Raw genomic sequence first — 15,534 nt, forward strand, 5'->3', positions numbered from 1 at the left:
GTGTGTGTGTGTGTGTGTGTGTGTGTGTGTGTGTGAGGGCAGGAGGGGAATTCCAAATTTGTTCCATTCAAAATTCTAACTAAATCCGCCTTTCTTTTCTAAATCCTCTCCTTTTGAAAGCAGCAGTCATCCATAATTTTCTCACCGTGTCAACGTGCGTCTTAGTTGGTACCATGGAAATGAAAGCAACACCTGCTTCAACATGCTGTCCTTGCAGCAGATAAGGAGTTAGCAAGACAGCACAGTGATGCCACGAACAGCTCCAAGTAATACAGCAGGTTCGGCGTTATTCAACCATCAGTCCTCATGGGTGAGGCACACGTTGTCGGCTCTTGGCCTGGAGATCTGGTGTTACTTCGATGCCACCTCCGCCCACACTACACACGGACACACGAACAAACACACATACACACATACAGTACGACTGAGCCTCGCAAACGCCCAGTCTGACAATCCTCTCCTGTTCTGTCCATGTGTCTCTGTTTGTCTCCAGATCTGCTGTTCTCCATTGTTTTTTTGTGTTCGGTATAGTATACTTCTGTTTCTTTGTCGCTATCTCTCTCTTCTTTCCCACTATCCATTTCGTCCCCCTTTTGTGTCTCTCTCTGCTCTCGCTTGCGTGCACACACAGAAATAAGTATAATCTTTCTTTCTCTCTCTTTCTCTCTCTCATGCACACACACACACACACTTTCAAAAAGGTCATTCAGTGCCAGTAAGTGACTTACCAATGCTTTGTCAGGCAAGGCTGTGGGCAGTGTGTGTTTGGACTATAGCCTGACAGCACTAGTTGTTTTGAGGTTGTGCTATGAGGAGAGAAATATTGAGAATCCTGTCAACCTGAGGCTGAAAAATGCCTGGCCTCTGCCTCTGCTGTTAAAGTTATTCTCTTCTTTTAGCTGAGCTGCTGAGCTTCAGCCTTGAGGGAAGGACCGTGGCGCATCGTCACGATATGCGCCTGGCTCTGAGATTAATCTTGTTTTCTCTGCGAGATACAGTGCTGTTCTTTCCTTCATTACTTTTCTTTTATCCCTATTCATTTCTGCGTTTTGTGCCCGTCGTTCCAGAACGTGCACACATTTGATTTTATTAAGCAATCGAGTAAGTTGCTCTCTCCCTCTTTCACTCCTGCTCTTTCGCTCTTCTGTTTGCCTTCTCTCTCCTGAGTCTCGATCTATCGCAGAATCATTTCTAACCCATTATCACCATGGCAACTATATGGTTGTTAACTTTGTGCCCTCCAGACCCCCTACCCGCAACACACGCACATGCACACGCACACAAACACACACAGCATAAGTGTAAGTGTTTTAATTTAATTATTTTTTTCAGCAGTGTTTCTCTGTTTGTTGATGTTTTGGAAAGATGTTATTCCTCCCAGTGATGTTTGGGGAACATTTTTCTATTATCTACCATGTGTTTATGCAGCACATAAATAGTCCTACTGACTTTTTGATTATACAACAAATCTTTACTGCATCAGAACTTTAATCTAAAGCAGCTTCTAATTGTTAAGTTGAGGAGTTAGGACTTCTAACTTCAGGAATTCTATCGTTTGTCGTAATGTTTCGTTGTACTTTTCCCACTAGAAGATGAATATCATTACTGTGACTGTGCTGTGTGTTGAGCTTAGAAGTGCCAGGATAATAGACAAGTGCCAGGTTTAGGTCAGATATTTCTCCTCTGAGCTCCCTTGCTTCCAACTGCTTAGATGTCTCCCAACACGAGTAAATCCCAAAAAGTCTAAAAGGGGGTCAAGTTCTATGTCTGTACGTTAAGTCGGAGTGACTGTGCGTCTTTCAGTGATGATAATAAAGTACTACTTTATTGACCTCTGTAGGGAAATTCCCTTTTCTCGTCCCCCCCTCCAGGGAGGTCAGAGGTCAGGGTCGGCTACACAGCAGTGCCCCTGGAGCTGGTAGGGATTCAGTGACTTGCTTCGGGACACTTCATCAGGCAGGATGCTTGACAACAGGGGGCTTGAACCCAGGTCCTCTAGCTGAAGGACAGTATCTCTCACCACTAGGCCCACCAATCAAATCAAATAAAATCAACTATTGAAACAAGGGTCAAGATCACTGGCTGGAAAACGGCTTTGCCTATGAAGCATCATGAGGGAATTATGCTGTGTCGCCGTAGCCGTCGACCCCACGTGTGTGAAACAGATGACAAGGTTAGTCCAGAGAATCGGCTATTCATGAGCACAGTGTCCCACAAATAATCCTAATGATGCTACCTAGACCATTAGCCAATTAACCCCAGTCTTGAATCACATTCGCCTCTCCACTCTCACATCATATTCAGAGACGGTTAAAGTCAGAACATCTCTGGTTAGTAGTCAGATATTATTACCTTAAGGTGGTGACGTGTCTGTCAATGCCTGACTATAATTAGCAAGACCCATGTTTGGCTCATCGTCACTCTACTCTCATCACCATCTTTCTTCCTCTTCCGCTCGTTCTGGCCCTTGTTACGCTCCGAGGAGTCCGGCGGTGTCTCGCCTCACTGGAACTAACTTCCCTCCTGGCTGCGCCTCAGCATCTCTGTCTGTGAAGCGCTGAGAGTTTGTCCACTAGCATATTTCACCAGTGCTGGCGCCAAATGTTAAAATAGCTGCGATGATGTTTGATGGGTACAGGCTGTGTGGGTAAAATGATGAATAACCACGCTGGCTTTGAATTGAATTTGTAGATTTAGGTGTCCACATGATTGTATTTGCAAAGACTCAGATGAATTCCACCACTAAGCCTCTGTTTGACCTCACCTGTTTGTCTGTCCGTTGATGCTTTGTGAGTCATGTATTCACACTAGTCATAGCAAGTGGCTTCAACAAAAACAACAAAGACTGTGCATGTGTAAACAGATCACCTGAAACGAAAGTCTTTTTTCTCTTTTTTCTCCATCTCTCTCTCTCTCTCTCTCTCTCTCTCTTTCTCTCTCACACACACAAACACACACTTTCTTTCTCTCTCTCTCTCTCTCTCTCTCTCTCTCTCTCTCTCTCTCTCTCACACACACACACACACACACACACACACACAATCTCTCTCCTTAGCCTTGTAAGTAATCAGTGTATATACTCAGGCAAAGCCAACAGGGAAAGCTTTGTGGTATGTGTGCGTGTGTGTGTGTGTGTGTGTGTGTGTGTATGTGTGTGCATCTAAGTGAACTGGCATTTCCCTTGGGCCCTTCAATCCTTACCCCTCCATCAATTGTCAGTCGCACCTTGGAGAGGAGAGAAGAGAGAGGAGGCAGGGATGAACTTCATTGTGATTCACTCCCAGGCATTTGCCCGGTGTACAGCAGGGGGAGAGACAGATCAGTGGGGAGAGAGACCGGAAGAGATGGACAGAGACAGAGAAAGAAGGAGAGACATAATGGTCTTTGGTCTGAGCAATTGTTCAGGTTCGGTTGTTGTGTAACGCATCAGTGCTTTTCTGGGTTTCAGCCTCAACACAAGGCTCTAAGATGGCCTTTGGGATGGAATGAACACATGCACACATGCAGGTGTGCACACACACACATACAAACACAAATAGCAGCCGGTGGCATTGACAGTTTAGGAAATTATCTCTTCACACACTTCCTCTCTCAGTCTCTTTCTGGAATGGGTCGCACCTAGTCGAAGGCTCAGGATGACAGTATGTGGAAACCCTGCCATTTTACAGGGAGAGAGTGGGGGTACAGACAAAGAGACAATAAGACAGAGTAAAAGAGAGAAAATATAGAAAGAGAGATGAGAGAGAGAAGAGCAAGCTTGCCATAAACATCCAGAAGCTGCTGTCCAGAGACAGTGATAAAGTCAAAGACAGGGGGAGAAAGGAGGGAGATAGCTCCTTCTGTTGCTTCCCCGGACCCTGCTGTCTGTGGTTCAGTCAGTCATTCTCTTTTGATCCGGGCCACAGACTGATGCAGCCACATCCCCAAGGAACAGACGGCCAACCAGAGATCCAAACCCCTGATAAATTGAATATTCCCACGATTGAAAAGTGGAAAAGAATGACTATTCATACTGCAGGGAAGCTAAAAGGGGTCACAGAAAGAGGGGGACACAGGAAAGAAGACTCGGGACACAAGGGACATGACCACTACACTATCTCTTCTTTTTTTTTTCTTTTTTTCTGAAGAAATATCTCTTGGAAAGGCCGGAGGAAAGGAGCAAAAATAGGCAAGCTTATTAAACAAGAACATTCTAATTAGACTTTGCCGGGATCCTCACGCCAGTGACTCATTCCCCTGCCAATCACACGCGAACTACCCAACAACTCTCTCTCTCTCTCTCTCTCTCACATACACACACACACACTTTCTCTCTCTTTCTCACTCTATCTTTCATCCTCTGTTGTCCTGTGTGCTTGATTTAGCATGTTTGTGTTTATGGAAAAAGGGCACTTTTCTGAGACGTGGAGCCACTTACTCAGTCGGTGGCCTGTATAATTACAGATACATCCATTATGACAGATTTCAGTGTGGTGAAGGCAACGCTAGTAGGGGTTCACCCACCCTCATTTGCAGGGCTCTAATTACAGCTATGTTTGTTTTGTGGTGATTGTGGAAAAGTAGCTTGCCTCAGCTATCACATTATTGACTCGGAATATATGAATGGATTCCCAAGAAATGTAATTTGACCATGCTGATTATCAGATTCCATTGAAAATGCTGTAAGCTAACATAACTGTTGCAGAGAATAACGGTATGATACATTCTCATAATTTCATGTTCCTGCATGTTCACTTTCATTCAGTGAGATTTCTTGTGCAGCAATCCCCATTCACTCATTAACTACATTTTTACCCAGCCTTAGTGTCATATGTTCTGGCCAAGATAAACAGTTGCTCGATAAGACAGGTCCTGGAATTATTAGTCATCAGTCTTTTTTTTTTTTTTCTCTATTGTGTTGTGTCTTTCTGATGGGGTGTTTGCTCAATGCTGTGTCAGGCAAGACAAATTTCCATGAGAACGGACAATAAAGTATTATCTTATCTTATCTTATCTTATCTTATTGTGCCGTGTGTATTTGTACCTCAGTGACATGAAATGTGGTGATGTAGGTGGAGGCAAGTTGGCTGCAAGTTAAGGAAAAGTGATACCAAACATGAAGACATTGTAGCCTTACATGTTCCCACCATAGACTGTAAAAAAAGATTGATGTAGTGAGTGTGACGTCACCCATAGGTTTCTGAAGGGCCGTTTTGAAGCCAAAAAATTGGGTTTATGAAGCCGAAGCGAGGCCGAGGGTTGTCCACAGAACCACTATTGGCTCTATCTATACTATCCACCTACTACTGGTCCATAATTGGCAACCTGTCGATACACTGGACAGGCGACGTGTCAATCACTAGGAAAACAACCCTGTTTTATAACCGTTATATCTCGTTATGACACAATTATTTTGAAAATCGCCATAAGGACACACATTACAAGAAGTGAAATTAGCTACTGAGACTATAACCTCTTGTCGAAAAAATTTATTGATTTTATATTGAGTGAGAAGTTGGGCTGTGGTCCCATTGACTTGCATGGAGTTGGGCCGGGATTGGAGTCTTTTTGGAACCGGCCTCTAGCGGACATTAGAGGAACTGCCGCTTGCCGCCACTTCCTTATTAGCTTCAAAATTCACCTGTGGTTTTGGCCGCTTGGTTCCCACGCATGGATAAACTGACGAAACTGAAGAGACAGATAAACAGATAAAGAGACAGATACCTGGCATTTCCAGTCTCTCTTGATTTTTCACTTATTCTTTTATTTCCTTCTTTCTGTCTGGGCAAGTAGAAACATGGCAAGTAAAACCCAACTGTGTTACTCTGAACACTTCGTTTTTCCACACATCAACAAGTACTGGGGGGGACCCATTCTTCACTCCAGTGACTCAGTTCCAGCAGCCCTTTCATATCCCACATCTATCCCTCTGATGTTCTTGGCAGAAGACAACATTACAGTGTGCTGGTTTCCAGTGAGACAAATAGTATAGTCGGGTTGAGCTGATATTTATGGGTCATATAGTGGCCAGATATTGGCCAATCAACGTCGACCAGTTCCGATATGATGGATATGATGCAGTTTGATGCAGATAATTTATTACAGTATATAACTGACAAGTACTACACTTGTTGTCTATGGGGAACCCTTTACCTGAATCGATTCTAATGTCACATTTTGATTCAGATTCCAGTATTCAGTATTGATTCAGTATTACTATTAGTATTAGTTTTCGTTTTAGTATTACTATTAACCTGGGTTTCAGTGGAGAGTTTTAGTGTCCCTTGGTCTAAATGCTGTATCAGAGTCTTTTCCACCCTGCCAAGCATAACGTTCTGGGGGAAAATACTGAATACTTGGAATTATTTAAATTTTTTGCCATGGAAACAGTCAGATTCAAAGATACTAAATATTGGCACAAATGCCATGTAACACTTAGCAGTGCACTTAGCAGTCACTGACTCTAGTGTTAATCTCTGAGGGATTAAAGCAGCAGAACTTTGCCCTCATAGAACTATTGTACAAGTGACAAATAGATGGAGCATCTTGTGAGAAAAGTTCATATTCATATGCACTTGAACAGAGATGTTTTGGAAATGTTCTTAGATCACGATCAAAGGCAATCTGTTTTTTCCTTTCTTTAAAAACGATGTTGCCGTTTTGATCGGAGCCGATCCCCCGGTAGCTCAGATTTAATGAATCCTGCCACCTCTCTTTGTTCCTCAGGACCCCAGAAGCAAGCACAAGTTCAAGATCCACTCCTACGGCAGTCCCACCTTCTGTGACCACTGTGGCTCGCTGCTGTATGGCCTCATCCACCAAGGGATGAAATGTGACAGTGAGTGTGTGTGTGTGTGTGTGTGTGTGTGTGTGTGCACCTGTGTCTGTCCGATTATGCTGTGCTGGTCCCCATCCTGGAGCTGGCCCATAATGAGAACAGATGGGAATAGACTGGTACTGTACTACACACAGCCACATCTGCAGCTGAGGCAGAATTCACTGTTCTCCATACTGTCCCGCCCCCGCTGCGCTCTCATTCTTTCCACCTACACTCCTCTCTCACCTCTTTTTTCTGAATCCCTCTTCCCTTCTTTCTGAGCACGTGACCCCCATCCTTCGAAGAGATTTACCTCGTTTAAATATCTCTCCTCCTCTGATTTCTCCTTCCTCTCTCTCCGTCTCCCTCTTTCTCCCTCTGTCTCTCTTTCTCCCTATCTCTCTCCCTTTCGCTCTCTTCCACTTTCATCCTCTCACCCATACCGCCTCTTTCCCTACCTCCTCTCTTACTCACTTCACTCCCTTTCTTTCTCTCTCCCTTACTCTCTTCTTTCTCAGTTTTATCCCTCATCCCACCTCCCCTGTTCCCCCCCCCCCCCCCCCCATTTCCACGTTGTCTCCATCTATCACCCTCCCTCCCTTTCTCCTCCTCTTACTCTGTCCATCCATCTGTGGGGTCTCTGGTGACGGCCTCCTCACAGATGGTAATGGGAGCACACCAGAACAAATTGATGTGGGGATGCCATCGCTATTAGGAGTTACTTCCCCATCTCTCCTCTTGTCTCCTCCCAGCATGTCAGCCTGACAAGCCTGCCAGGTGGAGGGAGGAAGGGAGAGAGAGATGGATGGCTAGATGGAGGACAGGAAGAGTGAGGTAGAGGGCAGAAAATACAGAGGAGAGGGAGAAGGGAGGGGAAGGGAAGGGAAGGGGAGGTCAGAGAGAAAGTTAGAGGCCGGGAGGGGACAGAGGAGAAAATAATGAGGGAGTGGGGAAAAGAAGGGAATGAATACTCTCTCTCCCCTCTGGTTCCTCATCTGTTTGGCTTCATTTGAGTGTGTGTGTGTGTGTGTGTGTGTGTGTGTGCGTGCGTGTGTGTGTGTGTCTGTGTGTGAGCGAGAGAGAGAGCGAGCGAGCGAGAGAGAGAGAGAGAGAGCAAAATTCAGAGAAATTAGCAAATTGATGCTACTGTATGTGTGGCATTTTTAAACATCAATACATCATTGTCAAATTAATTGTGCTGCCTTGGTATAATTACCGTAAACAAATGAGACCCCCGGCGGAAACGATTAGTAACCTCTATCTCACGGCAGTATTGTTAGTGCCATCGTTTGTCAACATTAAGACCGCATTTCCCATAAGCCCTGTTGCTTCCTGTCACAAAGAGGATGTTGCTTCTTCAGTCAAAGGTTTTTTTTATTTTACTTTACTGAAGAGAATAAACACGTTAGAAGGGATTTTACCATCGATCTCTTTCTCATTGCAACATCTGTCATTGCAAGAAGCTCTGAAATCTTTAGCTCTGTTTATGCTGGAAGAACAGCAGCTCTCTCCTTGTTCTGTGCTGTAAAGTAATCTCCCTTTGTGGCGTAACGCAATCCAGCAAATTCCCCGCAACATCCGACCCAGTGGCACACAATGTAAAATGCAGTGTAGAGTCTTCTTGGTAATGGTCTCATCTGTTTACTGTAATTACACTGTCTAAAATTAATGTGGTGATGATTTATTGATGTTAAACTACATGCAGCACCTTTGAGAATGTATAGCAATGGGAATTTTGATTATGGCTTTTACTTTGTCCTCTCATTTCTCTCGTTCTGAGTCATACCTAAAACAAATCTCTTCTTAGATGGGTTCCTCAGCCTAATGTGTATCTATTTGTGGGTCTTTGGCATGAAAACATGAACTCAGGAGTGACAGACTCAATCCCATTACTGTAAAAAAAAATATATATATAATTATATATAATTATTGCAGTCCAAACTGCAGATAAGTGGCAGTAAGGGTAGCTTACTGCCACTGCCAAAAGATCCCCAGTCTGTTTTTCTGTATGATTGAATATAAATATTTTCTTTTTTCTCTATCCAGAGGTGTGTGTCATCTTTAGTGTGCACGTTAAAATCTGAATATGTTCTCTACAGCCAAACCCAACATGCTTTATGTCACACAGTACATGCGGTTTGTCCTGTCTTTGTCCAGCCTGCGAGATGAACGTCCACAAGCAGTGTGTGGTCAACGTGCCAAGCCTGTGTGGGACGGACCACACGGAGCGCCGGGGTCGCCTCTTCCTCAAGATCGAGGTCGGCGGGGACAGACTACACGTCACAGGTCGGTCTCACCCCTCAGCTCTATCAGTGTGTGTTGCTTGGCTGTGCGCTGCACTTTTTGCCGCTCGTTCTTAGCTGGAGTGACGTGTGCAAGTGGCTCCCCGATGCGCCTGTAATTGGTTAATTTTCAGACCATTGAAAGAAAATCTCATGGCTTATTCATATTTGGGGATGCCAAGAGTGGTGTTAATGAACTATTCAGGAGTATGAAGTATGAAGTGTAGATAAATTACAGTGAAGTCAAAGCAATGCTGAAATGGTCGGACACTGTGCTTTGAAACCGAGATGAAAATCTCATCTAGCATACAACTAAAACTATATTAAAAATGTAAATAAAAATTTTACCCTATAAGAAAACAAAAACAAATGGAGAATTGTAAAAAAAAAAAAAACGTGTAGTGTACATCCGTGTCAGCATAAAAGTGGTCAGTCACGACTGCTTTCATAAGCTGTTTGTGTGTGTGTGTGTGTGTGAGTGTGTGTGCGTGCTTGTATGGGTGTGTGTATTTTCAACACCTCCAAATTATCCTGTCACTCAAGAGCAGCACCTGGAGTGAAGAACTCCACAGTGTAAATGCCCTTTGGCAGGGAGAGAAAATGACTGCTAGGTCACCTCCACAACCCCTCACTCTCCCTCTCTCTCTCTCACACACACACACACGTTATGCCCTTAAACAGGGGAATAGTAACGGAAGAAGGATGAAGAGACAACACGCAGCTCTCGCCTTCACTCGTCTGTATTAAGTTACATTTTAAACAATGCATTTTTCAAGCATGAACACAGTCTCAGGGCCACAGTTACCATGACTAGAGTATCTTTTTAACTTCATCTAAATTACTCAAATGATCTTTTTTTTACCTAAGTTACAACATGAAATCTGAATTATGATATATTTTTAACTTTTAAACTTATCTATTTTTGCTGCCATATGAACTAGGCTCTTACAGAGATAATATAAACACTTTATCAGCTTACCAGCACAAATATATGAATGTAACAATAACTAACTTAAATACCAACTACGACAAGGTAAACAGTCGGACTCTAAGGAGGGACCATGAGGTCTCCGGCAGCTAGCTTATACATCGACGGAGTTAGCCTGAAACTTTCAACAATATATCAACAAAACATGTATCTTACTTTCATATAAAACAACGGTAACATGAGAGAAACTATTACTAACGTGTGCTCATAAATTTATAGTGCATTGTGGACAGTAATTACCTTAAACAGGGGAATAGTAGCAGGAGAAGGATGAAGAGACACGCAGCTCTCGCCTTCTGTATTAAGTGAGGGAGAGGAGCGCGATCCCCCTACTGGAGCCCCCGAGACATTACCAACAGATCGACGAACAATTAACCCTAACAGAAAAGATCTGCATCACTGATCTGCATTCCTCTTTTTGTCACTGGCTGCAATCTTAACAGTGACCAGTACTAATATACATCTGAAACCAATAATGAAATTACATGTGCTGAAAATAGAATACTGTAATAACTGTAATAAGACAAGAATGAAATTAGTTTTTCAAATGTAATACTTTTGTCTGAAAAGGAATTATTCTTATCTGTCACATACTACTTGTCACACACACACACACACACACACACACACACACACACCTGGGGACACTGATGAGACAGGTGTGGACTGGGTTCCAATGCTGAGGCCAGTTAAGTGTTTTCAACCCAGTCAAGATCAAACAGAAATAACTTCCAGCTAGAAATAGGCCGGCAGATGTGATTGACTGGGAAATATATTGCTTTCATGAAAATGTGTGTTGTATGTGTTTGTAGTCTTGACAATTTTCCAGATGGAGGGAGAAAGAGACAGAGAAAGAGAGAGAGAAATAGAAAGAGAGACAAAGAGAGAGAGAGAGAGAGAGAGGTCTAGAGAGCTGTATTCACAGTATAACTGCGAGTTTTTAACAGTCTTGCATCATTTGTTCGCTCTGCTTACATTGCTTTTCAATTCTTTATTATGTAGTAGCCTTTTTACTCGCTCTACTGTACACTCTGTCCAATTCTTTTGTCTGTTTTTCATCTGCTAGTCTGCTGAACGAGGTCTGCAGACCCCGGCTTGTCCTCGCTGCACACAGCACCGCACTGACTATAAATACAGTGGCGGGTTCTGTTTTATTTCCCCATCCTCGCCATATCTTATTATATCTTATTGTCTGTCTGTGGATTGGCCGTGTTTATAATGGTGAAAACCGTTGTCGACTAGAATGAGGACATGATCCACGTGGGCCAATATATTAGCAGTGGCAAGAGCGGAGGTCTCGTTGACACGGTTACCTCGGTCTTAGTCTTCTCAGATTATGCTAAATGGACAGAGCTGGAGCTGAACCGGCTCATTGGCTCACTTTCAGAGAGAGGGGGGGAGACAGGGGGGCAGTTGTTACCATCTTAAATTGATGTGCTCTCTCTCTCTCTCTCTCTCCCTTCCCCTCTCTCTCCTGGGCTTTTATTCTTTGGGCTCTGTTGTGTCTTTGTCCTTGATTTTATGCATTCACACACCATAACGCCCACCACCATTGTTTATGCATACTGTCGGTGCCATTTCACACTGTGTCAACTTCAAGGCCTGTTTGACAGTATGTTTTGCAGCACCTGCTATTAGCATACGTGGTGAGTGATTTGATGAGCCATTAGCTGAGTAACTGAAGACTAAAGAAACAGACTTGAATCTGTGTCTCTTTCTTGGCATCCTATGGCTATCCTCTCTCTTTCTCTTTATCTATCTCTCTCTCTCTCTCTCTCTCTCTCTCTCTCTCTCTCTCTCTCTCCCTCTATCTCTCTCTCTGTCTTTCTGTGTGTGTCTGTGTGTGTTTCTCAGAATAATTGTCTTTGTTTACAATACTTTATCTTAGTTGTCTTGTCGTTTCCCATCTACGGTAATACCCCAACTCCACTACTAATCATGTCTTCCATTGCACTGCCGTCAGCCATCTGTTGATGTTTTTATACCCAGCATAGCTACTCATAAGTAAGATTTAGAACAACAACATCAACAACAACAACAAAAAGAAAGACTGCGCATGAATAAGCAGGTGATGACTGAAAATCGGTTTCCCTGTCTGTCTGTCTCTCTCTCACTCTCTCCTCAAGTGGGCCAAGGATTTTTTTTTTATCACATGGCGACTGATTCAATTACAAGGAACCAGATGAAAAGAAAAAGATAGAAAGGGAGAAATAAAAAAATTAAAGAGACAGACCAAATGAGGTGGAGGAAGCACAAAGCAACCAGTAATAGACAAGGGTAGGGAGAAGGACAGTGTGTGGGAGAGAGTAACAGAAAAGGGGGAAAAGAGAGAAAGACTGAGACTGAGAGGAAAGATATAAAAGAGGGAGACCAGGCGGAAGCAATGTATGTTCTGTGGTGTTTTGTTTTGTTTTGTTTTTTTGTTGTTGTTTTTTTTATATGGCAGCGGTCTGAACAGTGAAGCCTGAGCTTGTTCTCCAACTCCCCTCTGGCTCCCACAGACAAGTGGAGGCCTTTGTGGTTCACCGCACTGATGTGAACTTGATTAAATCTTTCCAGCCAAGAAAACAGACACATCTCCCAGGCTCTCTCTGCAGCCCCTCCTCTCCCCTTCCTCCTCCTCCTCCTCCTTTTTCCCTCTATCTACCTCTCCATCCCTCCCCCCGTACTGACATTTGCCATTATCGTTTCCTATCTGCTCCTTCGATATCTCAGCTTGTCCCCCCTCCTCAGTTCATCCATTTTCCTTTGTAGTCCCTTGTTTCTCTTGTTTCTCCCTCTTCCTAAACAACCCATCAACATCTGTCCTTTCCCTCTCCTCTCCTCTCCTCTCCTCTCCTCTCCTCTCCTCTCCTCTCCTCTCCTCTCCTCTCCTCTCCTCTCCTCTCCTCTTTTTCAGTGACTTGTCCTTTCTCTTCTGGCTCTCCTGTCTCATCCCCTTTTCACTTCCTCCCTTCCTCACCTCTTATTCCCCTCTTCTTCCTCTGCGTCCTCTGTCTCTTTCGCTTTTCCTCTCTACCTTTTATGCGGCATGGCTCCCTCTCCCTAGATCTATCCTCTCTCTCTCTCTCACCCTCTCTTGCTTCTTCTCTCTTCTCCCCCATCTCCCTTTCTTTTCCCCACTGACTTCCCCTCCTTCATCCCCTTTCTCTCTTTCTTCTCCTTCATCCTTCTCCTACCAAAAGTGACACAAATAACCTGTGGGCATGAGCAGCCAGTAATTCTGGAGTTTTTATGTAGCGCCAATATGCAAATGTTGAAATGTCCTGCCATGACCTGCCTAGATACACACACACACAGACACATACACACACACACACACTTGGGGCATCCGAGGACCGGGCCACAGTGTGCGCACAGCGGTTTACTCAGGGTGAGGTTTCCCACAGCTGACATGCTCGCCCCAGGTTTAAAGTACGGTCAAACAAGAATACATTTTTCTTCCACTGCCAGAACTCACAGCGCCATGGGGCCTGTGGTATAAATACAGTCCTAATATGTCATATTAGCATTATGTCCTCACTATAAGGCAAAACCCCTCATTTTAAGGGCTTTTCTTTTTTTAAGAATCATGTGCGTGTCTGTATCTGATTGGGTGTGTGGGTGTCTTAAAGAAAGAATCGATACAAATCTTGTGTTTTAAAATTACATTTCCTATACAACAAGCTGAAGAAATGGTTCTTGTTTTCTATATATTTTTTTTTGTTTTTCTTGGGTGCTGACTCTCAGGTGGTCTCATTCTCCTTCAAGCTATTCAAAAATTCACTTAAACCCCTCTCTCATTGAAAAACCAGTAGGTGCTCATGGAGTGGTGCTTTCAGGGGGGGTGTTGGCAGGGTAGGAAAGCCAAAAGTACCACTCATGTAGCATAGACGAGTTTCATTTTCCTCTAAAAACCCTTCCACTTCTAGTAACATTCCCCAGTTCATCCGATCACGACAACCAGAAATAGAAGTCGATCTTAAGTTGATTTTGGGTTCCTGCTCCTTGCAGTGTGTGACGTCTGCCCTCAGATCCCTGACGCCGAACAGCAGGAATCCACCCAGCTTGTGTTTTGGCCGTGCAGCTTCCCCAGATTATCAGGCATTCATTGGTTGCACATTGCATTGTTATGCAACAACGCATTTGAATTTCAAAGCCTTTTCAGGAGATTACACTGTCTGCCCACCGCAGCCGCCCCCCCCCCCCCCCCCCTGCTGGAGAGAATTTCAATTGCAAATAATTTCTCCCCAACAAGGAAGCTACGGTGTAGCAACAAGTTTGAACTAAAACTAAAACACACACACACACACACACACACACACACACACACACACACACACACACACACACACACACACACACACACAACCTCCGGATCCAAATCACATGTCATTTTCAGCAGTAGCATGTTTGTTAATGAGCAGACATTCACTTCAGATGCAGCAGTTAATGTTAGCGTGGACATTTTGTGTGTGTGTGTGTGTGTGTGTGTGTGTGTTTTAGTTTTAGTTCAAACTTGTTGCTACACCGTAGCTTCCTTGTTGGGGAGAAATTATTTGCAATTGAAATTCTCTCCATTTTTCGGGTAACATAAACAAGAGATATGAGACCGGAGTTCTATCTCAAAACACTACATATCCATTTTGAAAAATAAAGAACTTGAACTTTGTCCTTCATTATCTCTAAACTATAGAGGCTCTAGTCTCTAAAAGTGTTCGCATTTATGTCACCCACTATCCTTTAAAAAGCACTTTTGCCTTTGTTGTCTGTGCAATATTTGTTTTAACCTAAACAATACAAACACAAGACACACATACACACACAGGCATGCACACACACACACACACATTTGTACTGTCTCCTAAGTCAGGACGGAGCGAGGAAAGGGGAGGATACAGACGGCAAGCAGCTCTTGTTGTATCTAAGCAACAACAGACAGCAGAGACGGTCCTTGATCACTGCTGATGATGGTGTTTCATTGTGTGTGTGTGTGTGTGTGTGTGTGTGTGTGTGTATGTGTGTGTGTGTGTGGAGTATGTATGTATGTGCATGTCTTTCTATGCATGTGTTTGTGTGTGTGTGTTTTTGCCTGAGCCTTATTAATATGTTTACTGCCATGTTGAACTTGGTGCGATGATGTGATGCCAGCGTTGCCATGGAAGTGACTGATGCCTTCGACGCTGCCACAACCAGGAGAGGGAAGGATTCAGATGAGAACGTGGGATGCTGATTTTTGTTCTGCTTCTGATAGCTCAGTGTGTCTGTGGGACTTTGTGAAACGGTGTGTGTGTGTGTGTAGGGGGGGTGGGGGGGTTCTGGGTTCAGGGCAAGTGGGAGACACAGAGAGAGAGAGAGCTAGAGAGAGAGAGAGAGAGGGAGAATTAGCTACACACTCGTACTGGATATTGAGTGAACTCTACAGTTGAACACAGTCTTGAACAAGACAAAAACTTCTGACATGGGCTTTTTTTGGTCAGACATGTCAT

At 43.9% G+C, this 15,534-nt stretch overlaps 1 protein-coding gene across 3 annotated transcripts in view; it reads left to right on the plus strand.

The window, feature by feature from the left end:
• Window positions 1–15,534, plus strand: part of prkcab (protein kinase C, alpha, b) — an 88,225-nt gene that overhangs the window by 53,010 nt on the left and 19,681 nt on the right. For all 3 annotated transcript variants that reach the window (XM_071516234.1, XM_071516233.1, XM_071516235.1), the window contains exons 4-5: window positions 6,706–6,817; window positions 8,954–9,082. In XM_071516234.1, the coding sequence (XP_071372335.1) occupies window positions 6,706–6,817; window positions 8,954–9,082 (241 nt within the window). The remainder of the gene's footprint in view (window positions 1–6,705; window positions 6,818–8,953; window positions 9,083–15,534) is intronic.

Source organism: Centroberyx affinis, unplaced genomic scaffold (assembly GCF_046629955.1).
Source record: "Centroberyx affinis isolate AG114_WGS23_722 - 3 ecotype Tasmania unplaced genomic scaffold, CSIRO-AGI_Caff_v1 ptg000395l_1, whole genome shotgun sequence".
Taxonomy (NCBI): Eukaryota; Metazoa; Chordata; class Actinopteri; order Beryciformes; family Berycidae; genus Centroberyx; species Centroberyx affinis.